This window comes from Coffea arabica, chromosome 6e (assembly GCF_036785885.1).
Source record: "Coffea arabica cultivar ET-39 chromosome 6e, Coffea Arabica ET-39 HiFi, whole genome shotgun sequence".
NCBI classification, from domain to species: Eukaryota; Viridiplantae; Streptophyta; class Magnoliopsida; order Gentianales; family Rubiaceae; genus Coffea; species Coffea arabica.
The window spans coordinates 5,650,008-5,677,615 of record NC_092321.1 but is presented as its reverse complement, the minus strand read 5'-3'; the positions used below and the strand labels follow the sequence as shown (position 1 = coordinate 5,677,615).

The following is a 27,608-nucleotide window of genomic DNA, read 5'->3' as shown; positions in this document are numbered from 1 at the left end:
GTTAGGATAAAAAATTATGGGTTTGATCTTGTAAAGGATATAAAATTATTATTTAAAAAGTGAATGACGAAAAATATTCGTATTTATTCTACTCCGTCCGCCAATAACATCGCCCACAAACATTCCTATTAATCGGTCCTGGTGGTTTGAAATATGCTGATTATACATCTATATTATGTTTCTGGACCTGTGTTCCCTGGCTAAATGCTTACCCGTATTGTCCTGAACATTGACAAAGGAACTCCATAACCTTTTAGTGTGCTGGTCCGTTCAATGCACACTGGAGATTGCCCGATTTTGACTGCCGTGGAAGAACGCCACAGACTCGTGACCCCGTGCTGTGGAAAATGGACAAAGGAACTCCATGCATATGGATAAAAAAAATTAATAATAATAAGGAACTTCTAGAAGATAAAGATGCAGAACATTTTTTTACAACGAACTACGTGGTTAAAAATTTTCTTAAGTTGATAATTTTACCAAGCTTGGTTTCAGGAGGGAAAAAGAAGTTGTAGTAAAAGATGAAAAGGAAAGGAAAAAAAAAAAAAAAAAAACGGGTGAAGCATAAGCGCATCATCCTGTTCTATTTCAATGCTCATTATTATGTCATCTCCAAAGTGAAACATGGAATTGGAAAAATCATTCCGAAGTGCCAGACACTCAAAGCATCGATCAAACAATTAAGAGAACTCGTTTCGCTTTCCGTAGTAGTAACAGCGTACAATCTGCACAAGCGATTTCATCTACGTGGACGCATGAAGCGTGTCAAGCAAACTAATCATGTCGTCGTGATTGATTTTTCTTCTCGTACTGCAATAATAATTAATATAGCACTAGTACAGAACAAATTCGTGACTTCCAAGTTTCAGACGCCTGAAGGAAGAAAGTTTCGTCAATTACCACTCTTCTATTTCAAAGTCTGCTGCCCATTGGCTAGTAGGGGCGAAATTCCCTAACACTTGAATAAGAAAATTATATCCAATCCAGCCAGACTTTTTTTCTCTCTTGTATAATAGTCCAAAGTCAAGATGTAAATCTAAGAAGGGAGTCAACTGGACGTTTGGAATTTGGAATACCAAAACAAAATGCTTGCAGTGGAAACGTTAACAACTCATTTGGATTGGGTGTTTTTCCGTAAAGACAAAAAATTTTAAACACGCTTTTTTTTTTAATCACTTTCTATTTCACATACATTATATATTCTTTTTTTTTTTTGTAAGAATTCTAAAGACTTGCAATCTAAACGGACTCTGCGTTGCTTGATCAGAGGCATACCTTATTGTCTTTTGGTTGAGCATTTGTTTGGATTGCATATTTCTGATTACTGTAGCGATTTGATATCTGTGATGATTGAAAAATATGCTTATGATAAACGTAATGATTTTTTTTTTTGAAAAATTACAATCCAAAAGCACCGTGAACTGCATCTTGCATTGACCATTCATATGATGTCAATTGGGTTAAAGATATTGGGAAAGTTGCAAGGAAATATTATTATTCTTCCTGAATAATCTGACAAACAAGTTTTTGGAAACTACACTGCAAGTATTTATCCATTTTAATGTGCTGAATTTCATTTTTGGCTAAGATTTATCGAACCAATAGACGAACATAACTGGGATTTGCTACAACTATAGCAAAAATAACTGACGCATTCCTAATTAATTCTCTTGGGGAAAGAAGGGGTATCATCTAAAGGCTCTCAATAACAAAATTTGGTTTTCTTTTCAATTCATAGAGAGAGTTTTAATTAAAGGCCCCATTTCAATTGTCATTTTTCAAATTTTTTGTTAGGAAAATATATTATACCGATTTAATAAATATGACACACGAAAATGTGATTGAATTATTGAAGGATGTGATCACGAAAACACGTACAAGTTTTTCTTTAAAAAGCTTCAATCCACCGGTCTAGAAACACATTACGTGTCGAATGACGGTGGCGGATCAAAGAGATCAAATATTCATACACGCGAAACGCACATTTACGCAGCAATTCCCCGTAATTTCCCTCTTCCTTCAATTTACCCTTGGGATTGTCTGAAATCCCGAAGGAATCCCTTCCCCAATCGAAAAACCAAAAGACGAACCCAGAGCAAACCCAGAGCCTTCGCTCTATTCTTCACTCCCTTTTTTTTTAATATATACATATATTTTTTTTTCTGAGAAGTCTCTCTTTTTTTCTCTCAATTTTATCAGTTTAATTTCCATTTATCAGATTCGTCAGTCCGACGTTTCTCGCAACTTCAACTATGACGATGATGACTCCTCAACCTTTGGATGTAAGTCTGCCCCTTCCCCACTCCCACAGTTTCCATTCACACATTTTACGATTTTGTATTCTTCAATTTTTTTTTGTTCTGAATAGCGTTTGAGGTGAATAAATACATGTTTTTTGGCTGTACGCATGATTTTTTCGCGATTGCAATTAGTTTGGCTGTTATGTGATCATCTAGGGTTTTTGGAGTGGGAAGCAAGGTTTAAGAACGGATTATGAATATTATTGTGTTGGGAATTAAGTAGTTACTTGTGAATTGATATTAGGGTTTTTAAATTAGGTGACAGGGCTAGGGTTTTAACGGATCACATTTTTTTTTCCCTTTTTTTGATTTTGGGTATATTTACTTTGCTTGTGAACTTTAGCAACAAGAAGACGAGGAGATGCTGGTGCCCCACTCGGATTTTGTGGAAGGCCCTCAGCCTTTGGTCGAAGGTCCTCAGCCAATGGAAGGTTAGCACTTTGGTTTCTTCTCCTTTTTCTACTTAAGTTACTACAATTCTGATATTTTTTATTGTCTGCTTACCTTGTCTGCTAATTGAATTTCTTTTGTATATTTTTAATGAAGCTGCATTCCATTTACTGATATTGCCGTTAAGTAGTCTTTTCATTTTAAATGAGTTTGGCCAGTTATCTTTTATTGATATTTGGGGTTTTTATTTTTTCCTTTGTCTTGTGGGGTTGATTGATGAGCAGTAGCACAGCCAGAGAATGCTAGTACAGCAGAGAATCAAGCTGTAGATGAGCCACAAGCGTCAAGGTTCACGTGGACTATTGAGAACTTTTCTCGCTTGAATTTGAAAAAGCTTTATTCCGAGGTTTTTATTGTTGGCGGTTACAAATGGTAAGTGTAAAGCTGTATTCTTTTGTCGTTTTCTCAAGTCTTGTTTTAGCTATAGCACGATATCAAAGAGGTAAAATGCACCTTTTGACTGGCATTTTGATGAGCAGGCGCGTGCTCATCTTTCCGAAAGGCAACAATGTCGACTATCTGTCAATGTATTTAGATGTTGCTGATTCAGCTGCCTTGCCATATGGGTGGAGTCGCTATGCCCAGTTCAGCTTAGCTGTTGTTAATCAAATTCATAACAAGTTCACTATAAAAAAAGGTAATTCTTATTTCTTTTCTGCTGTGTCTCTTTTTTTTAATGGTGTTAGGGCATGCGAGGTGGTTTATTTTCTCTTTCTTTAGCTGGATGTAGTTTTTCACGTCACTTGTATGAAAAGATATGCTTCATTATTATTCTTCTTATTGCGAACTGAAGTATGTATATACATACACACACAGACATGCATCCACTTTTGCCCTTTTGATTCTTTCTCTTGTTCGATGCACTTTCCGTGTACTTTATAACTGAAATCCATTATGGGAAATCAGATAGGCAAGTGCTAAAGCTTTTTTTTTTTTGGTTTTGGAATCGCACACTGATGTAGTTTTGATTGGTAACATTTGAGTTTTGTTTTGTTTTTTCCTCCAAATGTACTCTTTGGATGCCCAGGAAGAGTGTATACTTTCCATCTAGTCCCCCATCATCATTCTGATGCTTGATAATTCCCTCAACGTGTGCCTGCAAATTATGCCTCTCGAGCTAGTGCTTTCCGGAGTATGACGGTTGCAGAGATATGCTTGATAGTTAGAACAATTTAGTCCGTGGAAGCTGAGATTTGTTTTTCCTAACATCCTGACATGTAACTGCAGGGATATGCCATCTATTATTGTGATTCTAATTGGTTTTGATTAGAGTCTTTCATACTGGGTTTTGCAGACACACAGCACCAGTTCAATCAAAGGGAGAGTGATTGGGGCTTTACGTCTTTCATGCCTCTTAGTGAGCTTTATGACCCGAGTAAGGGGTACCTCGTGAATGACTCAGTTGTTGTTGAAGCTGATGTTGCTGTACGGAAGGTCATTGATTACTGGACATATGACTCAAAGAAAGAGACTGGTTATGTGGGCCTAAAGAACCAGGGAGCAACTTGTTATATGAATTCTCTCCTGCAAACTCTGTACCATATTCCTTATTTTAGAAAGGTTAGTGTATTTCTCCATTAAAGTGGGCCTATCATTCTCTTACTTATTTTTTTTAAAGTGGAAATGCCTCATTGGTAATGTCATGTATCAGGCTGTTTATCATATGCCAACAACAGAGAATGATATGCCTTCAGGAAGCATCCCTCTGGCTCTACAGAGTTTGTTTTATAAGCTTCAATACAGTGACACCAGTGTTGCAACAAAAGAGTTGACTAAATCTTTTGGGTGGGATACGTATGACTCGTTTATGCAGCATGATGTGCAAGAACTGAATAGGGTTTTGTGTGAGAAACTTGAAGATAAGATGAAGGTATGTTGCTTGAGTATGGTAGATGTCCAAGAATCTTGTTCTAAGTGGTCTTATGCTGATATATAAACAAGTACTTTGCTCTTCTAGGGAACGGTAGTGGAAGGAACAATACAGAAGTTGTTTGAAGGGCACCATATGAACTACATTGAATGCATCAATGTGAACTTCAAATCCACAAGAAAGGAATCCTTTTATGGTACTGGTTATTGCCAAGTTTGTCCAAATATTCTCCATGTTTATACTTGAACTTTATTCCTACTTGCATTTCTTTGCAGATCTTCAGCTTGATGTGAAAGGCTGTAAGGATGTTTATGCTTCTTTTGATAAATATGTGGAAGTTGAACGTCTTGAAGGTGATAACAAGTACCATGCCGAGGAACATGGTTTGCAGGTTGGATACTGGATTAATTGATCTTGTTTTTTGTAGGTTAGGTTGGTCTCACTTTTAGTTGATATGTACAACATACAGAAAGTTGTAGTTGCATTCTGGCAACTGTTTCCCATAGATCCAGTGATGGTAATTTATGATGTCAAATAGAGCAACCTAAAGGGTAAATGGGTTGACCAGTGTGGTCGGCTTGATAAGAGAATTGGTTGACCTCTATATAACTATTGGTAACAGCACGTTGTTTAGTGTAGTAAATGTTTTAGAAAAATTGATGCAATGTCACTTCATAAATTTGTCATGTGCTACCTGAGCCTAACCTTCTTATAGATGAATGTTTTGGTGTACTCTGTCTGGTAATGGAGGTATATATATTTTCATTCTTATTATAATATTCATTGCTCAAACACTTAAAGAAAAACTTGTATGGCAAATTATGATGTGTCTTTTTGTTGACCATGTGGAAGCACAAGTGATAATGCTGATTGGAAATTTTGCTGTCAAATTATCTTAAATCCGATGTCAAATCTATAAATAAGTAGATGATTAGGGACTTGGCTCCTCTCTAGTGGATTTTCTCCCCATTTCCTGCAGTGCACATCTGAATGTATGACATGGGTCTTCATTTATTATCAAGGGTTAGGATTAGTCAAACTTAAAATGATCATGTCCATTCCTAATAAATGAAGACACATGTCATGCATCCAGATGTGCACTGCAGGAAATGAAGAGAGAATCCACTAGGGAGGAGCCAAATCCAATAAGTAGATCATGTGTTGACATCAGCTGCTTGTCATGGGTTTTTAAGATCTTCCTCCAGTTTAGATAAATTTTCCATGGCTTCTTTTGTGGCAAAGGTATATGTATAAGGTTTTTGATAGCATGTTTCTCCGCGTGTATTCTTATATCTATATGCTGGTAGTCTGTTTTCAGATCTGGAATCTTTGGCTTTTAATGTAGTCTATTTGTCTTGTTGCTAATTTATTTGGACAGTTTTTCCTGCACTTTGTGAAATACTATGCTTTTAAAGTGCGAATTGTATGCTACTTTCAGGATGCTAGAAAAGGTGTCCTCTTTATCGACTTTCCTCCTGTGCTTCAGCTTCAGCTCAAGCGCTTTGAGTATGATTTTATGCGTGATACGATGGTTAAGGTTAGCTGGACAAACTTTCTGTGTTCATCTGCTTTGCAAAGGAAAAAGTACTCCGGTCAGTGGGGGTGGGGTTGTGACCGTATATTGAAGAAGTTGAAGACTAACCATGTTTTCTTGCATGAATAAATTTATATCTGACCTTGCTTTTTGTTGCTTCTGATGCATTGATGAAAACTACTTCTCATTGTTGGCAATGTGAAGGTTATAATGTTGAAAAAATTTTTGCCTGTGAAGATGGAAAACAATATAGAAAACCACAGCTTTGAGCACATCTGCTATTGTTTGCCTGAAACACTGCATCTGTTCTGAAATTTAGTTTTTAGGCTATCTGCTTCTCTATTTAGCTTTCTTCTAATTTACCATATATATAGTCTTTTGCTTTATAATCTGTAAGATTTTGTTAATGCTAATAAATACTTCTTTGAATATGAAAGATCACTTCTAATTTTTTGGGTATTTACCTGTATACATTTTGTATTCTGTATCTGATTTTGAGGGAAAAGTTTGTCAAGCAAAGAAGGTAGAGAAGGTAGCTCGTGGGCTGTGGTGGACTTCACTAAGTTGGTAATAATTTTACTAAATGGTCCAGGATGAACAGGTGTAAAGATGGAAACAAGTATTTCTAAATAGGAGTATGGACAATAACCTATTAGAGCTTTTTGTCTTCTGAATTTGTAATTGGTTTATGCGAACTTGAATTGGACAAGCAGTATTTAGTGCACCTTGGAATTTTTTTTTTTAAATGGTTGACGCTTTGCAGATAAATGACCGCTATGAGTTTCCTCTGCAACTTGACCTTGACAGAGAGAGTGGCAAATATCTGTCCCCTGATGCAGATAGGAGTGTCCGCAATCTCTACACACTTCATAGGTGAACTCTCTTAGCTCTCTATATTGTGCGTATATGTGGAGCTCTGTTAAAAGTTGACAGAAAGAAGGGCTCAGGCTGAAGAGTGAAAGCTTGGTTAATTAAATTGGATACTGACATCTTTCTCTTTTTATGTTTTCCTTACATTACTCTAGGATTTTGTTCCTGTCTGGCTTTTATGTAATACATAATCTTTTCCATTTGCATTGTGGTAAATTGAGCTCTTCACAGTTCTACCTATCGGCTGTGATTAGACTGATATATTTAAGCCAATGATTTAGGATGCTTTAATGATTTTATTCTGCCCTCCTTTATAATTCATTAGCATCAAACTATTGTCTAGGTGTGAATACTATGTTATGCTCTGCTTTTTGTTTAACTCATGTTTATTTCCGAGTATTTAAGCAAGATTTGTATAAACTTATTTGTGTCCATTTTCTATTGCAGTGTTTTGGTACATAGCGGTGGGGTACATGGTGGGCACTATTATGCTTTCATCAGGCCGACACTCTCTGATCAGTGGTATGCAATTATCTCTGAAGTCTCGTTTCTGCTCTTTTCTCTGCTGGCTTGTGGGCCTGACTGTAATTGCCTGTCTGTAGCCCTACCTGCAAAGGCAAAGTTTCTTGTGTATGTTAGTTGCTTTATTCTTCAATGAAGGTTGAAATGTGTTATACAATAGTTGCATTTCTCTACCTGCTCGGGGGTCTCCGACTGTAATTGCCTGTCTGTAGAGGTAAAAAGTTTGTTGTGTACTTTAGTTGCTTTAGTTCTTCAATGAAGGTTGAAATTTGTTGCACCATAGGTGCAAGCTTGAGAACTGCAATCTTTTTTGGTCTTAGCTTGAGAACTGCATTGCTAGTTATTGACATGCAGTGTGTTTATTTTTCTATTTACAGATGTTCCTGTTGTCTTTATTGAGATGCATCTATAGTTTTATACAAATATTTGCAACTTTGATGTGATTACTAAACTTTTGACATAGTTCAACTCTGGTGTCTTGTGTCTACTCATAGGTACAAATTTGACGATGAGAGAGTTACAAAAGAAGATGTTAAGAGGGCGCTGGAGGAGCAGTATGGTGGTGAGGAAGAGGTAATATATCTATCAGCAAACCTCATGCAGTATTCCTGAATTAAGATGCTGACACTCATATTTCCTCTTTCCAACAGTTGCCACAAACAAATCCTGGCTTCAATAATACTCCTTTTAAATTCACAAAGTACTCAAATGCATATATGCTTGTGTATATACGGGAAAGCGACAAGGATAAAATAATATGTGATGTGGATGAGAAAGACATCGCAGAGCACCTCAGGGTATGTGTCTTGAATTTCCTCTTGCTTCCATGTTATATGTAATTGATATCCTCATATATTGTTGCATAATTGTCTCATTTAGATACGGTTGAAGAAAGAACAAGAAGAGAAGGAGGACAAGAGAAGATACAAAGCTCAGGCCCATCTTTATACCATCATCAAGGTTATATTCCTTTAGTACAAAATTTGTCATTCTGAAGTGTTTTCTACCTCTGAGTACGTTGTTAAACATGGTACTAATAACTTATCTAGGTTGCGCGGGATGAGGATCTAAGAGAGCAAATAGGAAAAGATATACATTTTGATCTTGTTGACCATGATAAAGTTCGAAGTTTCCGGATACAGAAGCAAATGCCTTTCAACCTTTTTAAGGTACTCTTCCTTTCGTTATAAATTCTGTTAGTGGACGTTCGAAAGACCATAAGCATCAGAGTTATCTGCAGTGGATACACCAAAAGAAATAGGGAGTTAAAAACAGTGTGATGATCTATTCTGACTCTTTGAATGTTTTTGTCTCACACTTTTATGTATAATAGAGTTGCTGATCTTGAGAAAAACTGGAAGTCTTATCAGGATTAAGATGAGGTTGTGATTGATACTTTTTTTTTTGTTTTTCTTTATTCATTTGAATTTTCCCGTCTATTTTGGTGGGCTTTGCAATGAGGCATGGAGCTGTTGTCTTTGTGACCAACACTTCTGTGTATTTCTCATTGCAAACTTGTATAGGCAGGAGAAGAAGAATAAAAGATCCTGAAAGAAAGAAAAAATGAACAAATTGTTATGTTGATTCTTAATGTGTTCTAAGTATTTCCCTCACACTTCATTTTGCTGATACAAATTAACCAATTAAATTAATAGTCTGAATTTTCAGATATTCTAGGCTTCTTAATCTAGATGTGTGTATGAAGCAGGAGGAGGTTGCAAAAGAATTTGGTATTCCTGTTCAATACCAACGGTTTTGGATCTGGGCAAAGAGGCAGAATCACACGTATCGTCCCAATCGCCCATTGACACCTCAAGAAGAAACACAAACGGTAAAGCTTTTTTTGGTTTGCATCCTTTGCCCTTCAGAATCTCTTTTTGCTTTTGTTTTCCTGTTTGCCCTGTGAAAAATGGGAAGGGGGCAGGGCTGCTGCTTGTTAATGGCATGTGTATTAGAGAGCTTAGTGTTACTTTAATTCCACAGTTTTGTTTTGGGAGGGATGAGTTTTTCAAGGGATAGTGGATGGAGATTCAAGGTATAAGAAGTATTGTTCTCTGGCTGATTGGTATCAATTTATCTGTAAACTAGTTTGAAGAAGCTCTTGAAGCAAGAGTTCAGCTTTGAAGGATTTTAATCTGTAACAATGATGAGAGAGTTAAATTATTCATGAAGTTTTGTATGGAGAACTGAATTCCTTGAGAAAGTTGGTTTTTGTATTTTTGGCTTCTGTCAAAAGTAAACAAGCGGTCTATCTTTGAAAGAGGTCTGGGGTTTGTTCAGTTTAAGTATTTCCAGGGAGGTAGGTTTTGATTTAGTTGTCCGGTGTGACATAGGTTGAGCTTGAGATGTTCCTCTATGTTGTCATTCTGTTGTGCATATATTTTCTTCTGTTGGAAATCCTCTTTCAATTCTGACTCCATGGCACTTCTATATTGCGCCAAAGGCACTGTTGTTTCTTCGACGTCCTAGTAGGTTAACCATGATGAATAGACTTGTTGAGATTTCTGGTCAGTTTGTTAAATTCTTTATCAGTTTTACTCTTGTAAGTTCCTTTTTTGCTTTTGGTATTAGTCAGTTAATAGGATGTGGAATCGTCTTGATTGCCTTTTTTGTGACTAATCTCCAGTTTTGTTTTCTTTATTTTGTTTTTATATTTATCTTTTGATATCTCTTTGTTCTTGGCATTTTCCCCCATCTTGGAGGTCTGCATATGCCTTCTACTGTCAATTTATACTTCTTATATGGAAGTGCAGGTTGGGCAGTTGAGGGAAGTATCAACTAAAACTCATAATGCAGAACTCAAACTGTTTTTGGAAGTAGAATATGGACTGGTACTTTTTGAACCATCTTCAAGACAATCTTGTTAGCAATTGCTACTTGCATGTGGTTGTTATTCAAAGGCTCTGCTGGTCCTACTTTTAATGCATTTTTACTTGCACTCTAACCTTGCAGGACTTGCGTCCGATTCCTCCACCTGACAAGACTAAAGAAGATATACTTCTGTTCTTTAAGCTTTATGATCCTGAAAAGGAAGAGCTTCGGTAATTTGCTTTTTATGTCCATATACATATATTTTCTACGTGCATGTGTATGTATATGCATGCATGGTTACTCATTTAAGTAATGCCTTTTCTTTCCGTTCATGGTATGCATTTGATATGCGGTCTGTTTTTTCTCTTTCTAGATATGTTAGCAGGCTTTTTGTTAAGTGTTCTGGAAAGCCATCTGAAATCTTGACGAAACTAAACGAATTGGCTGGATTTGCTCCAGAGGAAGAAATTGAAATTTTTGAGGTCTGTATTCCTTTTCGACACATAATGGTCTGTAATAATTTTGTATCTGTTCGCTACTTTGTGATGCTGAATTGGACATGGAACATGAACTTATTTTACCTTCTATATCTTCTTGCAGGAAATAAAATATGAACCTAATGTCATGTGCGAGCGCCTTTGCAGGAGGACTTCATTCCGGTTTAGTCAGGTATTTGTCATTCTTCTTTTGTTTCAGTTTTTGACACTTTTACAAACTTGTACTTTCCTCCTCATTAAGTCTTTTATCTTTCTGCTTTTTACCCTCTGGAAGATTGAAGATGGGGATATCATTTGCTTTCAAAAGCGCCTTTCACCTGAAAGTGAAGAACAAGTCCGATATCCTGATGTTCCTATGTTTTTGGAATATGTTAAAAATCGCCAGGTGAACCTGCTTGGATTTTTTATTTGGTATTTAGGTTCTCATAGTCATCTACTTTTCTCTTGGGGCACGTGTTCATTCTTCTTGTTCTTTTTCTTTGTGCATGTTATTTATTCATGTGTGTAGGCAGAGCATATATTCTTTATGCATGTCCAGAATATGGGTTTTTACTTTTTTCTTTCTCTCTCTCTCTTTTTTTTTTTGGGTAGTTAGTAACTTTCTTTGTTCCCATTTTTCTTAGTCAAGGTTGTACTTGGTCCCGAATATGGGTTTTTCTTTGGGTAGGTTTTGTTATGAGCTCAGTAAAAACTCTTCCAAGGGATTGCTTGTTCAATTTTATTACTCTCTCTGCATCACCTTTGATTGCAGTCAAGCTGCTCGAGTTTGGAAGTATTTCTTTTTTTATATTTTAATGCTTCAACAAATTTGCTTTTTCTGTTCCATTATTATTCCCAAATTGATGTATTCAAGGATTTTCTCTTAGACTAAATAAATTAAGATGACCTCTTTGTTGTAGATAAGTCCACTGGACTTCAAAAAGTTAAAGGTGATGCAGTTAATAGCAAAGATGTACTATATTCCAATAATTTAATAGAATTTTTAAACTAAATGATAGCGCTTATGTAGGGTTTCTGGGAGTATTATGAATGCAAAACAGGATATAAGTTTCCTTACTTGCATTATTGGCACCGAAATGGAATGTTGGGAAGGCAAAGAGCTTACAGTTTACTTGGCTGTCATTTATAGCTGGAGTAATAGAGAATACATCATCTTTTCTTGCTATGTGAATGTTGAGTGCATAATTTCTTAAAGTAATTTCATTTTTCCAGTCCTCTTATATGATCCTGAACAGCAGGTGGTTTATGGGCATTACCATGGGGCTATTTTGTTGCAAGTACGACAAGAATTCTCTTATCAACCTGGATAACTCTTTCTTCAAATTTTCCGTTTTCAGGTTGTTCACTTTCGAGCCCTGGAGAGACCCAAAGAGGATGATTTTTGTTTAGAGTTGTAAGTACTTGCAATGCTTTAGGTCTGGATTGTTGGAGACTATTTCTGATTGTCATGTGCTAATACTATCTTGTTAATCAATTTTTAGAGCAAAGAACCACACTTATGATGATGTGGTGGAAAGAGTAGCTCAACGGCTTGGTCTGAACGACCCATCAAAAATTAGGCTAACTCCTCACAATTGCTATTCTCAGCAACCAAAGCCCAATTTCATTAAATATCGATCTGTTGATCACTTACTAGATATGCTTGTCCATTACAATCAGGTATACATGATATGAGCTGAATTTATTTTGGATTTTTTCTTCATGTCCTATATCTCATCTGTAGTTTTTGATCCTATTTCTCCTGTAACATTTGATATTAAGCTAATAATAAGTGGCTATAGAGGAATTCTTGATTTCAGTCGGTTAACTTTTGTTGGTTTTCTTTTACAGATCTCTGATATTTTGTACTATGAGGTGCTGGATATTCCTCTGCCAGAATTACAATGTCTGAAAACACTGAAAGTTGCATTTCATTATGCCACAAAAGATGAGGTAAGTCTCAGATTACCGATATTGTGCAACAGCATAACGGTACCCAAATTTTCTGTATCTAATGGTATGTTTATTACAATCCATCAGGTGATAATTCTCAATGTTAGATTGCCAAAACTGAGCACTGTAGAAGATGTACTTAACGAAATTAAAACAAAGGTGAGAATGGTGCCCACAATTATTTAAACTTCATTTTATTGCGCTTTTCTGTTTCAATGTTATTGAACTAGTACTTATGTGAGTTGATTCTATTAAATATGTAACCTTTACCATGTTTTTTTCCTCCTAGTCGTCGTGTTGACCTGCTTAACATGTAGGTCTACATGGGCTTCTATCTGTTTTTCTTTAGAAGTAAGTGTTGTGTGTCTGGTATGCATCAAATTAAAAGCAGTAGTGTAAAAAATTCTGTTGGAGCTCAAGAATCTTTGGTATATGACTTCCATGTATTATTTTGCCTGTAAAGTAGAAACCCCCAGCAGTGCCTGGGGCGCAACATCCCATTCCTTTTTCTACTCAGCTGGATGACTTCAGATTATCAATCTTTTTTGTTCACTATGTAACAGGTGGAATTGTCCCAACCAAATGCTGAACTTAGATTGCTTGAAGTTTTCTATCACAAGATTTACAAGGTAACTTTCCCATATTGGAAGCTGTTTATGATGGTATAGTGACAGACTGAAAGTAGTGGAGGGCAAAGATGGCTTCTACTCTTAGTGAACTGTGTCATTAGTGGAGTGTCTTTTGAAAAACTGTTTATTTTTCCATGGCTATGCAAATTTTGGGTCTATGAAGGAAACATGAGTTTGAAATTTCATATTTAGTTATATTCATCAATAGATGTGTTGAGCTGTAAATGGTACTAGTGCTAAATTTGTTCTGGGGGAAATATTGAGTTTGAAGGAGGTAAAAAAGGATACCTCTTGCGAGGATTAGTTGGCCAGTGCGGATTTAGTTGTTGTTCAGCTTGAGCTGGTGGAGAACCGAGGTTCCTGGGCCAGTATGAGCAGTCTACTGTATAGGCTGTTGGTATTGTCTTTTAGGACCAAGAAAAATGTGTTGAAAGAATGGAAGATGTTTGGAAAACCCACTGTTCTATATTCTAGGAGATGAGCTTGATACATGTGCCAGCTGCCATTACATGGTTTATGCTGTATGAACACTGTATTTAGCCTTCTATGATGCGAGATCTTTTATGGCCATATACTATGAGACAGGTCATGCTTTCAGTGATACTGGTTTTTTTGTCGTGTATTTCTGTTTCAATTGTGACATGGCCCCTTTTTTTTTTTTTTGTTTCTGATGGATGGTACCCATGGTTGTGTTGTCTTAATATTTGCAGATCTTTCCCCTGAATGAGAAGATTGAGAATATAAATGATCAATACTGGACATTACGGGCAGAGGAGGTCAGTGTGGTTGCCCTTTTCTGTCTTACTTCCCATAGGGTGCAATCTTTACCTTGTTGCATTTTTTTTCTTTCATTCTTCCTCTTCAATTTTGGTTTATGGGAGATAATAGGTGCTGGGTTCTTACTTTTGGTGTTTTTAACCTCGATATATTGGAAAAACGAACATGCTAAGGCACATTATGAACTTGCATGTGTAGGAAATTTCCTTTCTAATGCTTTCAAAAATATTTTATTTGAAAAACTATTTTAAATAATTTGATGTGCTACAAACGCTGTTGCTGTTTGTTTTTGCTTAAGAGATTTGTTAACGCATGTGCAAATGGTTGAACTTATTGTACATACACGTAGACAAATATGACTACTGGAAACACTATCAAATTGGCAAGTATAACTACCTTTGAAACTCATTCATTTGACTTGTGGGAACCTATACGTTTTGTTATTTGTTCCCAAATCATTTTATAAATTCATGTTCTCTCCCCAGATTCCGGACGAAGAGAAGAACCTTGGTCCTCATGATCGCTTAATTCATGTTTATCATTTCACCAAGGAAACGGCACAAAATCAAATGGTACTTGGATGTAGCAGATACTTCATTGTGAATTAGAGATGCCATTAATGCCCTGTTTCTTCCCGTTTGGCTTTGTTTGTTATTATTAATCCTGTGACAATTTGATATTGCATATACACCTTTGCCACTTCTTTCCATCGACAGCAAGTTCAGAATTTTGGAGAACCTTTCTTTTTGGTCATTCGTGAAGGTGAAACTTTGGCTGAAGTTAAAGTGCGAATTCAGAAGAAGTTGCAGGTTCCGGATGAGGAATTTTCAAAGGTAACACTTTTGTTTATTCTCAGCTATTCTCTTTTTAATACAATTCAAGCCATTCTGTTAACATTGGACTGATTTTTACTTGTCCTGAATGGTTAGTGGAAGTTTGCATTTTTGTCACTGGGACGCCCCGAGTATCTTCAGGACACTGACATTGTGTCCAGCCGTTTCCAGGTCAAGCTTGTAGTCCAAAATCTTCTGTTTTTGATGTTTTACCTCTTTCTTGTATCCTCAAACTGAAGAAGCTTGATTTGTTGCCTACCAGAGAAGAGATGTTTATGGTGCTTGGGAGCAGTACCTTGGCTTGGAGCATTCTGATACAACTCCTAAAAGAGCTTACGTATCTAACCAGGCAAATATTCCTGATCTGTAAATATTTGTTCTTTTTTTTTTTTAATCTTAGCCACTTGAATGAATAAATCTTGCCTCTTTTCTTTGCATACCCTTGAAAATTCTTCTACTATTTGAGGTTAAGCAGCTTTGGGTAATCTATTATCTTTTTCCTCTCAAAAATTGCAGAATCGTCACACGTTTGAGAAGCCAGTTAAGATATACAATTAAGGAATCTTAAGATGGGATCTTTAGCTCCAAGCTCAATAGTGCATCTCTCCCGAGTTCATGCGATTGTAAAAAAAGTTGGGATTCTGCTGATTGAAGATGGGATTGAGTGTCATAGAAAGAGGTCACTAGCTTGAGGCTACCTGTCTTCTCTCCTTTTTGTTTCTATTTTCCAGTGGATTGGTGGTTTTGTAGGGCGAAATTTTTCCGTCAATTTTTCTGGGGAGGGAACCTTTCTCCTAGGTCTTGCTCCTTGTTCATACAAGAAAGTAGTATTTGTTGCTCCCTTTTTTTTTTTCCTCCCTTTCCAGGCGCTTCTCTGGTTTGGAGGGACTCAGGTTTGTTGCTTTCTTTGTGTGTAGTTATTGGTAATACCAAGGTTTTGATTTGTGGGGATGTAAAGTGGTAGGGACTCGTGGTTTATGCTCCCTCCTTGTCCATTGCGTTTGATGTATTTTCCAGTTTTCACTTCCCCTCTTTTGATTGTGTACATTGTCATCTTATAATGGGGGATATGCATTTGTAAGAAAAACAGATCGTCTTAGTTAAAGATCCATGTAATAGCCCTTTTATTCTAATGCAATATAAAATGTTTTTCTTATTATGTGGATTCATTCTAACTCAGGGGCACAACACATGCTCATCAAAAGTTTGGTTACTACTTACTCCACGCGTTATTCATTTATTCAATTCATTTATTAAGAAACTAATCTCAACTCCAGAAAGAATTTTAACATTTTGATTTCCAACTAAAGCAACACCATAAGGGGAAATTTTCTACCGGCAATCGATCAGTTCTTGCGTTGCATGTGCCAAGAATTTACATTCCGAGTGGGGAAGGAAATTGGACTACAATGTGTGACAAGCCTCCACTTATGTTACCCAGGGAAAGTACCCAAGTCGCAAGACGGAGTAAAGGAAAGAAAGGAGATGAAACTAGTGGCACCCGAAGAACATAATCTGTCGGAGCATTGCAGCCTTTGCGGATCTAAAGCTTTACTCCACGACTGTGGTCTACCGTCTACAGCACTCTGTAGGCAATCACACCATCAATCGTCTCAACGACCATGCAATTCATTTTTATAAGCAATAGCAAATAAGCTTTTGCTTTATGGCCTGCAACAAAAGAGCAGCCAGTTAGCACAGATGCTGATATAGTCCATCCATGAAAACAAAAAAAAAAAATCCACGCGCATTCTGTTTCTTTGAAAAAAGAAAAAGAAAAAGTTTATTAAGCTTTGTACGCCAAAGAATTTCCGACTTTAGATCTAGTATAAACTAATTATCCGGGTCCACCTCTCTCTTGTTAGTCTAAAAGAATCACAAAGAGCTCCCCAATTTATGGCACGAAAGATAATATATTTTGTTGTGTCCCATCCTGTGGTGCACAACTCTGAGAAAGGAAAGCAAAAATCTGACGACTATACCATTCAATAATGCAAAATAGGTCCTATATGCTAAACTAAAGAGAAAAACAGGTGGTCCTATGTCAAATGACTCATTTCACTTCTTTATGCAATTTCACCAAGTGAATTGAGGGAGACAAAGACGAGTTTGATAACCTTGTAAGAATACAAAAGTCCTGACCATTGCTCTCACTGAAGGAGTCAAAAGCTTTAATAGCAGTCAATGAGCTGCAAACCACATAGATGAGCTAATAAAACCTGACCAATCTAAAGATGCATACCTAATCCTAACAACGAAATCTCATCTTGTTGGATTGTGTCCACCTTCATGCTCCTCTTTGCCAGGGAAGAATTCATCTTCTCGACAGCAACAATAAGATCCTGGCAAAGGTAATATTTCAAAGTTGTACTTAGGAAACAAGAAGAAGACTGACACCAAAAAAAAAAAAGATCCCTAATCGAATATATAATGTCAAACGTTACAATGCAGTCATTTTTAAGCATGAATCAGAAGGTTCTCGGTGATTTTATCTACACCACATCGATTTAACTCTCATTACCCTCCACCGAGGCTAGCAGACTAGGTATATACCAGAATCATCTAACTTTTGAATATACATCCATGAAGAATTGCTCTTGGTTTGAATACGCAACTTAACAGATTACAGGCTTTCTCTTCCAGATCAATTCAACTCTAACTTCCACTATGTCTTGACAGCTTAGGTATGAACCTGAGTCATCTAGCTTTGGATTCTATAAGCATGAAGATATTGGTCCTGGTTTTAACGCTTTTTAACGCCCAACCCTTTGCTTAACAGATTACAACCTTACTCTTCCAGCCTTGACAAAGATACAACTCAAGCATGACAAGAAGTTGCAAAAACTTGATTCACCACAAGCTTCAGTTATTTAGTTAAACAGATGATCTGCACAACCGATTTGGTTACCTGAACAGAAACTACATGAATAAAAGTAGAAAACAGGAAATTAACTTACTAACCACAAATTGAACTATAGGTATACCAAAATCATAGTGGAAATATAACTGCTTACACCTTTATAGTGTATTTATCCTATGTAACTTCAAATAACTGCACAGCCTAATAATTTAACGACAGTAGAATCTTTAGCTACAAGCAGAAGAAAGTACCTCCCAGGATGCCAAGCTCTTGATATGTTTAGGGAGGCCTTCATAATCATCTCTTGACGCAACTATCCGTGGTTTAGAATCCCTGGACGACGTTAATCCATCTCTCATTTCACCTAGTTAATTACACCAAAAAAAAAATCACTCACAAATTTGGATTCAAAAGATAAAACCTTTTTACGATGAAAAAACCAAGAAATCAAGAACCTTCACTTTCTTGAAACATCTTTGCAGTGTGAATGCTATTATTAGCTGTCAAAATCCCATCATGTCAATTAACAAGAATACACTTTTCTTAGAATAGACCACTAGAATTAGTACTAAACATCTGACAAAGCAAATAGATTAAAACCTTCCTTAATCCGATTTTTAAAATCATTTAGTCTGACCTTGATCAGATGCTATGGTAGCAAGACAAACATCGGAAAGTCCAAGATTCTTTAAACTGAGAGTATCATCCAACCTATCAAAACGTTAAGTTCTGCACCAAGGAACCTCAACTGCTTCCTCCAAGATTATATTCTTCAAGATCAACCAGAAATCTGAATTTTTTTTTTGTTTTTTTGGGTTGGGGGGGGGGGGATAATAAAATAAAAGGAAAGGGGCATAGTAATTTGACAAGTCAACATTCATATTCAACATAAACTAAAACAATAATTAGAAGGATACAAGGGATCATCTTGGAATTTGCTACGAAAAGGCAGGGTGGTTGTGCTGCTGCTGCTCGTAGGAGGTGATAAAGATAAATCATCGTCGTCGGAATCCTTTTCCTCTTCATCTTGGTCTTCATCAGTGGCAGCTAATGGTAGAAGCAAAAGAAGTCAAAATATTGGGTAAATTTTCTAAATCCCTCAAAATTGGGGAAAAAATTTACAGCGAAAAAAAGGTGCTTCCATTCATATCTGATTTCTGGAGATGTAATCCTATAACATGGAGTATAGAATATAAATAACGGCGGCTACCGACCGGATGATGGGATTTGGGTGGCGGAAGTGGAAAAAACGGGGTGCTGTTGGAGGGCAAGGAGGTGAATTTGGTTGTGGTTGTAGACTTGGGTGCAGTGGCCGAGGAGCTCCTCAAACGACACCGTGTCACAGGACATGGACTCCAGCAAGTTGAGGTCGGTGCTGGTGGATGATATTCTCCGGTTTAGAAATTCCATGAACGTAGTCGAAGCCGAGTCTTCCGGCATTTTATTTTCACACCCAAGATGGGGAAAAAAATCAAAACCAAAAGGAAAACACAGAAAATAAGACGATTGGAGAAATTTTTTTGTTCTCTGGTACTACAAAAAGTAAAAGCAAATTACCACATAAAAAAAAAAAAGAAAAGAAATGGAGAGCGTGTGGGGTAAACCAACCAAGGGGGATGGGCCGGCGGTCGGCGGATTGTATGAGGGCGTCGCAGCTGCTTTGGAGGTGGTGGCAGAAACTCGAGATGCTTCCGCAAAACTTGCCGCCGATCCATTTCTCCTCCCTCCCCTCCATTCCAATTTCGTTTTCCGGGAGTTTGGGCGCCCTTTTCCACTTCAAAATAACAGCGCCGAATTATATGAAATGATCTTTAGAAAGCAATCTACAAAACCTCCACAAAGCGCCTGTAGCTCAGTGGATAGAGCGTCTGTTTCCTAAGCAGAAAGTCGTAGGTTCGACCCCTACCTGGCGCGGTTAATACTTCAATCGTTTTCCTTTTCCCCATTTGCTCAAGTGCCATATTGAATTCACATAAAGCTCTTAGCAAATCAAAGTTATTGGACTTTTGACGAAAAAAAAAATCAAGTTATTGGACGGGGAATGCTCTTGGGATAATTTCAGAAACCTCACCTGAGGTTTCGTGAAATATCACTAAGCTCCCCCCACATTTTCAAAATCTCTCTTACTACCCCTCAAGTGATTGTGGTGTCACATGTCACTATCAAAATGGATGAATTGTCAATAATAACCTCATTTCTTCTAACAATTATTTAGCATATGAAAAGAAAAAAAAAAAAAAAGCATGTAATAGCCTAAAGCCCGGGAAACAATTGGCCCACTTACAAAAAATAATGTTTTGATTTCTAGTTCAATTTTTTCCTTTAACATTGGACTTTATAATTTGACTTGAATTTGGGGCCAATACATAATAGTTTTGACTTTTCATGTGCACTTAGTATAAAGTATAAACCATTATTGATATTGTGCAAGCGTCTTGATAATTTTTGAATATAACCAAATATAGATATATTTTTTTAAAATTACCCATGGCCACCTTTGCTTTTAGTCACGTACTTACCTTAGTTCACTAGTTATTTCTTAATCTATTATACCTTTGTTTGGATAGAGGATTATTTGCCAAAATTTATTTGCTTACATCATCATTACAATTTCCAACACACCTTTTAATCTCACATACATCACATCACAAAAAGTGTTACAGTAAAAATATCTCAAATAATTTACAATCCAAACAGTAAAGAAATCAGCACCATTTCCTTTTGACATCCAACACTGGTAGCAAATTTAGAAACGAGAATAGGATCCTTATTATTACCCTTTCGATATCTTTTTTAATATGTTTTGTTTTATTTTTATTTTTCTTTCAATTTTCTTCCTTACACTGATATAATCAGAACATGTGGCTACGATAATGTTCTTCGTAATGTCAAAATTTTTTATGCATACGTCCAATAATAATACCCTTATAACAAGGGTGAGTTGAAAAGAAACTAACTTTGTATATATTGAAAAAAATTGGGGTGGTTTTGAATGGTTGTTCTTAGGAGTTTTTGTAAAAAAAGTCAAATATATATTTTTCTATTTACATTGTTGATTACAGAATTTTAAAGTTCAAAGAAGGTGTACAAATAACATAGTACAAACAAATAAATAAGAGTAAAATGTCATACTTTTTGATAGTTAATCATTTTCTTCTACTAATTTCCTCTCAATCTGCCCATTTTCTAAAGCTATTTCTACCTTTTAATATTGCTGCTAGGAAGCCAAAACTAACCGTTGCCTTCCTAACGGTCATTCACCTTTCTCACTTGCAGTCCAATTTTCATGCATTTCACACTTTGACCCCCTCACTTTTTGCATAGATTTTTTTTGGTCTGCTTAAGGGTATTAAGGGAACTAAAACACTCTCTCTCCTTCAAAATGCATTTTCTATTAATACTTTTGGTTAGAGGGGCTGACATTGTTAACAAAATGTCAATTCAAAGGGTGGTAAGAGAGATTTTGAAAACGTGAAGGGAGCTTAGTGATATTTCATGAAACCTCAGGGGAGGTTTCTGAAATTATCCCAATGCTCTTGGTACATCCCTTTTTATCCTTTCCAATCGACAATTGACACCCTGTAGATATAAGTCATGTCCGACCAGATCCATACACTGAATGCTCTGATTAAGCAAGCAGCACAAATGAAGAAAACGGCAGTAACCCTATGTATGGAAATTTGGGCCATTTCAACCAACACTCGCAACTTGAGATTACAAGGAGGATGGATATCAATGCTGGCCTGTTCCACACTCTTAGGACCATTCCTCAGAAGTCAGAACTACTATATCAAAGCTTTGAAGAAGGAAAAGAAAATATTGGTGCCCGTAAATTAATCCCAGACACTTGGAATTGATTGAGCACAATATAGCTTCCAAGGGGGAACCATTTCCAAATCAGCCTTTGGTGTACATATATAACTTGCTGCTTCTCTCGACCCTTTGGTTTGGTCAGAACTCACAAACCCGGTACCCAGCAACCACCGCTGTAAAATCGTAAAGGGCCAAGAAGAAGGGCACAGGGACAGAGCAACAACTGGGTAAATTAGAAAGGAGAGAGAAGGGGGTGGGGGGGCGATAGGGGAATTATCCTATATACAAAGTCTGGAGCAAAATGTCCTGTTACAACAATTCTAGGTGAGACTGCCTTTAAGCGCGCAAGCTGCCCTTTCAATGGCCCTTGCAACCCTCCAAACCTCATGCTGGATGGCTTCCTGCCTCTCCCCCTTGTTCATCCCCGTGTTTCGAGAAATAGCACCAACTACTCCAGGGAAGAAATTCAGCTCACTTCCACCATCAATCTGAGGCCCATATATCTGCATTGAATAGAACTAAGTATGACATCAAGACTTAGAATTCACGGGACCTACCAGACTGGCTATTCAAGGGCCCAACTAATCAGAGCCAAATTGGCCGTGAGACTTGGTTTGATCCCCACAAGGGGGAGAAAGAGATGGACTATCCTGCTGGTAGTATCATCACAAGTCAAATATGTAACTTCAGTAATTTACTACAATTTCCTCCTCAAAGTATTAAAAACCAGGCAAAGACACCTAAGGCGGCAAGTTCTCTCCCCGTTAACAGTCTTTAACTTTTGAATATTGCGTGGTAACCGTATAACAGAATACGATTTATGATTCAACAAACAGAAAGCAAACGCTTACAAGATGCTTAAACCATCGCAATCCCTGAAGCCCCTCAGCATCCAAGAAGCCTCTTTCAGCAAACATCAGCCGATCATTTAACATTCGCTTCTTTAGCACAGAAAACTCATCCATCCTTTCATCTTCACTCAGTTTCTGTGCAAAAGTAACCCAAATAATCTATCAGAATTAGAGAGAATTACAAAGCCAAATCTGTCCAAGAATGTACAATTTTCTACTTATTAATTTACAGAAAAGAATTTCCGTGTAACCTTTACTTGCTCAGCAATTTCGTCAGCTGCAGCTTTGAAGTCTTGAATGGCCAGAGTAATAGGATTCAATGAGATATCCCCTTCCAAAAAGTTGCTCAATGCGTTTCTATATTCCTGCAGCAAATTTTTTGAAGTGTTTGAATTAAAAATAATAATAATAATAAAATTTTGCATGTAAACCGTCGGCATGAATCCAGCAGGAGAAGAAATCAGGTATAAACCATCAGAACAGCTTGAATCAGAATTCATTTTCTCAAAGATCATCATAGTAACACAAAACATAATTATTCACATTTATGCAAAGAGTAGGGGCTATGAGCATGTGCCCATCACTTGACCAAAATTTCCCAGGTTTTGCAGCATGAAGATGAAAACAGTGCATGCTGTTAAAATAAACAAACACTAAAAAGCATTTCTGAAACCCTTTGATGAGCACATCTGCCATAACTTTTCTGCACATTACAGAAAGAAAATGAGAAAGAGTTACCTGCAATTGAGCAACATAAGAGAGGTAGTTGAAGGGTAAAATTGGATCATCAGCCAAGCGAAGAGCAAGCAGTCCCCAGACACCGCTGACTGCAATATATAGAAGGATAGAAACAGGCAATCTGAATATAGTTCCAGTACAAATCTAACCAGGAGACTTCTATCACAAAATTAACAAAATTATTGAGATACTAAAAACTGGTAAAGATGACAAGCAAACATTGAACCAGAAAAAAAAAAAGGCTACCAGCAACATGCCGCTGAAATAGTGGGTCTCCAAAGTTCACCATCCAGTCATACGAGTCAAAAGCAGTATGATAAACAGGAAAATCTGCCAAGTGCTAAAACTGTCATCAGCAAACTAGCACTCAAGAATAAATAACTAGATAGCTCAAAACAAGAGTTCTTATTTGCTTTTATTTCCAAAAGAGCCAAACATGAACTTTACAGAAGCACTAAAGAGATGTACCTCTGCCATAGTATAAATCAATAGAAGGGACCCCTGCATGCTGTAAGAACGGGGCAAAGTCTGAATCAACTCCACTAAGTCTCTGTATCTGCAAATAAACGACAATCTCACTTAAGAGACAGCTACTTTTGGCATCACCGGCATGTAGAAAATAAACACAGTACTCCATGGGCAGAATAGTGTAGCAAAGGTTTCAAATCAATGTAAATCATGCAGAATCAAATAAAGATATTTCACCCCATATACAACTTGAAACCTAAGTGTAACATATTGTTAAAAGCATTAAATTTCTAGACTTTATACTAATAAATGCATACATTGGGACAAAAGAGAGGATATATCATATCATCAACCAGAAAATTAGAGAATAGCAGAGAAAATATCATATTATCAATAAGAAAAACAAGAATAGCTTGTACTTACATTGATAGCTCTATTGGTGACCTTACATGTTTCAAATATTGATATGTTCTCCGAGTCAGGATCTTTAACCTTCAAAAGATGCAGAAACCTGTCAGTATCAGTGGAAAATAAAATTTTGCTGAAATATTCCAACTGACGAGATAAGCAACTCCTCACAGTTGAGCTCCCTACTTACCTTCTTTGTGACCTCAAAGAGAAGATCATCTAACTGAGGAGTTGCACCAGCAAAGAACCCAGGCCCTTGAACAGCACAATCCACATTAAGGTAAGCTACGGCTTTAGAGCCCAGGCTCACTAAATTCTTTTCCACCCATTCAGTAGACCCTATCTGAAACCATAAATACATAGCCAAATGAGTCATTAATGATAATTGGAAAGAATATCAAGATACTTAATTTGATGGTTTCCAAAAGTTTGTAACTATCCACAAATATAAAAACTAAGGAATTTCAAAATAGAGAGAGAGTCTGTGTGCGTGCACTTGCTTGTGTGCATGTGTGTTTTCTGGATTCAGCATTATAGTTGTAGGCCATCCAGTACAGAATAAACTACTATGAAGCAGGATTATAGTCTCTTCCTTATTGTGCAATTTTGCAGCAAAAAGCTTTTCAGTAAATAGCTGAATAGACCCAGCATCCAACAAAATATCAGAAAACCTCACGAGCATTCCACCACATATCCCCACTCAGTTCACAGGATAAGTGAAAAAGGACACAAGATTTTTTTTTTTCTTGTGTGAACACTTTGGGACCGTGTTTTCTACGCATACTACATACTTGCTAAAGAATTTTAAAACATTTGCCTTCAGCTGATAGGATAAGGCTAGTCAAGTGCTTTGCCTACAATGTAAATTCCTAATTTCATAGAGACTTTACATAAATGACAATTTTAACTAGTTAAAGCTCAATGGTGCATGTCATAGAATTTTCCTACTATTGACATGCACCAATTGTAGAGGCCAGTAAGATTGTAGATAGAATATTACCTACCATACCAAACTCTTCTGCATCCCAACTGCCAAAGACGATGGTTCTTCGAGGACTCCAACCCAAACGCATCAGAAGAGCAAACCGACGGCCAACCTCTAGTAGGGCAGAAGTTCCGCTGTTAGGATCAACAGCTCCATAAGTCCATGCATCTCTATGATTGCCGAGAATTATAAAGCGATCAGGCTCTTCTGATCCTCTGATGACTGCAAAAATATTATGAATTGTTTCCATCTTCTTCTCACCCTGAAAGACAAAAAAACGTTCAGTAATATTGCTTCTTGCAGCTTTTGCTCCACTGTCAGAGCACTTTTAATGAAGAGATAAGTTAAATTTCCAATCCTAATTGATTAATAGCTAGAGATGCCATATTCAGATTAGAAATTTGGTGCAGAGTAACAAGTACAAAGTGTATCTCCTTTTACTTATCAAAATGGTATCCATTTACTTTACCAGTATATAAGATTATTACTCAGCAAGGACTAGTGCAGCATATTGTGCACCAAAATACAAGTTCTTCGAAAGATTCCCAAATGCAGAATTCTTAGATGTTCGCCTTGTAGGGTAGTAGCAAGCTCAGAAGCTCTGCGCTAAGTGCTACTAAATGAAATTTGATGACGAGATGACCCAATGATAGTCAAAAAATTACACAGCCCAAAACTTAAACTAATTAAGTTCAATGAAATTCTGAAGGAGCTATACAAGCTAAAGTATTCCATCAAAAGTCAAACTTCAAGAATCGATTAACGGTTAGAAAACCCAAATCCAGAACGCAAACAAGGAAAGCTATATGCATCCTAACCACCAGAAAAGCAGTCAAACATATCATACAAATTCTAATTACTATCATCCATCGTCTTTAAAAAAAAAAAAAAAAAAAAAACTCCCCATATATCACACACTCAGACAAACAACTACTCAACAGATCAACATTCATACGTCACAACTGGCCATTTACTATCCTAACAAACGAAAATAAAGTAGTATTACCATGCCACCAACTCACCAGATATGTAAAGTTGAGCAAAACGGGGCCTGGCCCAACGCGTCCAATTTTATTACTCTTTAGATTTTCCCTCCACTCTTGGGGCAAGGGTGCCCCCTCCATCGAACTCAATATGATCTCGGCCGTATCAGCCGACACCGGCATCGACGGAATAGCCGGAAACCTTTCGTTCAACTGCGGGTCATTTAACCTCAACCTCTCACCGCCCTGGACCCCAGCCCACCACCCGGGGCTCAATGGGTCCCCCAACCCCTTCATCACAGTCCCTCTCTCCACCCCTGCGAATTTCTCTCCCTCGGTGTACATTAGCACCGCCGCCACCCCGTGCGCTGCCGCCTTCTCCACCGCTGCATTTCTCGACAACCCGGCGCCTCTCCGGACGATTCCAATGCAGCCCTTAAACTGCACCCCGAGCCCCCGCAGCGCAATGTAGTCCTGCTCTCTCCCGTAGTTGAGAAACACGGGTTGACCCAAAGCCGACCCGGAGGGAGAGTAGGCATGGTAAGCCTTCACGACGCCGGAGAATCCGGGTTCGGACAAAGGAAGGTCAAGGGAGGAGCCGTTGCTAAAGTGGGCAGTAAGAGAGGAGAAAGAAGGGTAGGAGAGAAGGACGGTGTGGTTAGAGACGTGGGTTTCGAGCCCGAGAGCTTCGAAATGGGACTTGACGTAAAGGGTTGTCTGGAGAGAGGGAGGTGTGCCGGCGAGGTGGGGTTGGAGGGTGAGGTGGCGGAGGTAGGTGGCGAGGGTGTAGTTACTGGCAGAAGAAAGGAAGATGTTCTGGTAGTGAAGGGAATGAGGCCTGTCGTTCTGGTGAAGTTTGTTTGAGGGGGTGGCGGTGGTGGTGGGGCGGTGGAGGGTGGTGTAAAGAGTGAGGAGGAGGAAGAAGGCAAGAATAAATAGAAAGGAGAAGGATGATATGGAAGGGAAAACCATTTTGGTAATGTTGTTTTTATGAAGCATTATGATTAAAGTGGCGGCGGCGGCGGTGGTGGGGGTGGTGGAAATGGTGGAATCGTTGTGGGGATTCAAGAAGAAGGAAGGCTTTTAAGTCGGTTGTCTCAGTTAATCTTCTTTGCTGCACTCTGCAAACATTTGTCAGCTGGCATGTGCAGTATGTATAGAAAGCAGTAGTGTGTGTGTGTGTGTGTGTGTGATTATGGAAGATAATTAAAGACTCCTGCATACATACTACTGCTACTAATTGCTTTTGTATGTATTGATGAAAGAAGTTACACTGGGTTTTAATTCAATAGTACTCGTGTAAAATAAGATACACTACCAGCTACTAGCTTTGTTAAAGAATCATAGATTAAAATTTTCTAGTGGTTGCTAAAGTCACAGGAAAAATTAAAATCAGTATTTGATTAAAGTGGCATGTGTAAATAAATTATACTTATAAATCAAGCTGCTCGGAAATTGCGTTACAAAAGCCTTTAGG

At 37.5% G+C, this 27,608-nt stretch overlaps 3 protein-coding genes and 1 non-coding gene across 12 annotated transcripts; 2 read left to right on the top strand and 2 right to left on the bottom strand.

Moving 5' to 3' along the window:
• The first annotated feature begins 1,919 nt into the window (after positions 1-1,919).
• On the top strand, positions 1,920-16,181 carry LOC140009395 (ubiquitin C-terminal hydrolase 12-like). 4 transcript variants are annotated; one of them, XM_072054724.1, is made up of 32 exons: positions 1,920-2,282; positions 2,644-2,731; positions 2,975-3,122; positions 3,230-3,387; positions 4,045-4,310; positions 4,402-4,620; positions 4,708-4,816; positions 4,896-5,011; positions 6,059-6,157; positions 6,918-7,027; positions 7,472-7,546; positions 8,041-8,119; positions 8,197-8,343; positions 8,426-8,506; positions 8,596-8,715; positions 9,255-9,377; positions 10,300-10,377; positions 10,499-10,587; positions 10,731-10,839; positions 10,958-11,026; positions 11,129-11,239; positions 12,192-12,247; positions 12,336-12,513; positions 12,685-12,786; positions 12,874-12,945; positions 13,350-13,415; positions 14,126-14,191; positions 14,678-14,764; positions 14,909-15,025; positions 15,122-15,196; positions 15,288-15,374; positions 15,542-16,181. In XM_072054724.1, the coding sequence occupies exons 1-32, from the start codon at positions 2,253-2,255 to the stop codon at positions 15,581-15,583; spliced, it is 3,372 nt and encodes a 1,123-aa protein (XP_071910825.1). In that variant the 5' UTR covers positions 1,920-2,252; the 3' UTR covers positions 15,584-16,181. The 4 variants fall into 4 exon arrangements, with proteins under 4 accessions (XP_071910825.1, XP_071910824.1, XP_071910827.1 ...); XM_072054723.1 differs by having other exon boundaries at positions 2,114-2,282; positions 9,252-9,377; XM_072054726.1 differs by lacking the exon at positions 10,300-10,377 and having other exon boundaries at positions 2,114-2,282.
• A 111-nt stretch (positions 16,182-16,292) lies between these two features.
• Positions 16,293-19,806, bottom strand: LOC140003816 (uncharacterized). 3 transcript variants are annotated; one of them, XM_072054728.1, is made up of 9 exons: positions 19,792-19,806; positions 19,494-19,659; positions 19,100-19,315; positions 18,803-18,932; positions 18,523-18,596; positions 18,341-18,385; positions 18,137-18,249; positions 17,268-17,367; positions 16,293-16,696 (listed from the first exon to the last, which is right to left on the bottom strand). In XM_072054728.1, the coding sequence occupies exons 2-9, from the start codon at positions 19,618-19,620 to the stop codon at positions 16,602-16,604; spliced, it is 900 nt and encodes a 299-aa protein (XP_071910829.1). In that variant the 5' UTR covers positions 19,621-19,659; positions 19,792-19,806; the 3' UTR covers positions 16,293-16,601. The 3 variants fall into 3 exon arrangements, with proteins under 3 accessions (XP_071910829.1, XP_071910830.1, XP_071910831.1); XM_072054729.1 differs by lacking the exons at positions 18,341-18,385; positions 19,792-19,806 and having other exon boundaries at positions 19,494-19,761; XM_072054730.1 differs by lacking the exons at positions 17,268-17,367; positions 19,792-19,806 and having other exon boundaries at positions 16,413-16,696; positions 19,494-19,765.
• On the top strand, positions 19,727-19,799 carry TRNAR-CCU (transfer RNA arginine (anticodon CCU)). The gene has a single exon. It is a non-coding gene; the product is annotated as a tRNA-Arg (tRNA).
• Positions 19,807-21,702: 1,896 nt separating the features above from the next.
• Positions 21,703-27,357, bottom strand: LOC140003815 (probable glutamate carboxypeptidase AMP1). 4 transcript variants are annotated; one of them, XM_072054721.1, is made up of 10 exons: positions 26,171-27,357; positions 25,168-25,410; positions 24,354-24,506; positions 24,179-24,247; positions 23,756-23,843; positions 23,534-23,617; positions 23,288-23,376; positions 22,801-22,914; positions 22,550-22,684; positions 21,703-22,201 (listed from the first exon to the last, which is right to left on the bottom strand). In XM_072054721.1, the coding sequence occupies exons 1-10, from the start codon at positions 27,128-27,130 to the stop codon at positions 22,019-22,021; spliced, it is 2,118 nt and encodes a 705-aa protein (XP_071910822.1). In that variant the 5' UTR covers positions 27,131-27,357; the 3' UTR covers positions 21,703-22,018. The 4 variants fall into 4 exon arrangements, with proteins under 4 accessions (XP_071910822.1, XP_071910823.1, XP_071910821.1 ...); XM_072054722.1 differs by having other exon boundaries at positions 22,807-22,914; positions 26,171-27,308; XM_072054720.1 differs by having other exon boundaries at positions 21,913-22,216; positions 22,807-22,914; positions 26,171-27,265.
• Positions 27,358-27,608: the final 251 nt, after the last annotated feature.

Bases quoted from the DNA above. Each gene is read 5' to 3' on its own strand.
- LOC140003816 (XM_072054728.1), bottom strand. From the start codon at position 19,620: ATGGAGGGGAGGGAGGAGAAATGGATCGGCGGCAAGTTTTGCGGAAGC. The intron at 18,386-18,522 runs GTCAGACTAAAT...GGATTTTGACAG, and splicing joins TACCATAGCATCTGATCAAG to CTAATAATAGCATTCACACT. The intron at 18,250-18,340 runs GTTCTTGATTTC...GTAATTAACTAG, and splicing joins GATGTTTCAAGAAAGTGAAG to GTGAAATGAGAGATGGATTA.
- LOC140009395 (XM_072054723.1), top strand. From the start codon at position 2,253: ATGACGATGATGACTCCTCAACCTTTGGAT. The intron at 10,840-10,957 runs GTCTGTATTCCT...ATCTTCTTGCAG, and splicing joins AAGAAATTGAAATTTTTGAG to GAAATAAAATATGAACCTAA. The intron at 15,026-15,121 runs GTAACACTTTTG...CTGAATGGTTAG, and splicing joins CGGATGAGGAATTTTCAAAG to TGGAAGTTTGCATTTTTGTC.
- LOC140003815 (XM_072054719.1), bottom strand. From the start codon at position 27,130: ATGCTTCATAAAAACAACATTACCAAAATGGTTTTCCCTTCCATATCA. The intron at 24,248-24,353 runs GTAAGTAGGGAG...CATCTTTTGAAG, and splicing joins TCTTTGAGGTCACAAAGAAG to GTTAAAGATCCTGACTCGGA. The intron at 23,844-24,178 runs GTAAGTACAAGC...GTTTATTTGCAG, and splicing joins TCACCAATAGAGCTATCAAT to ATACAGAGACTTAGTGGAGT.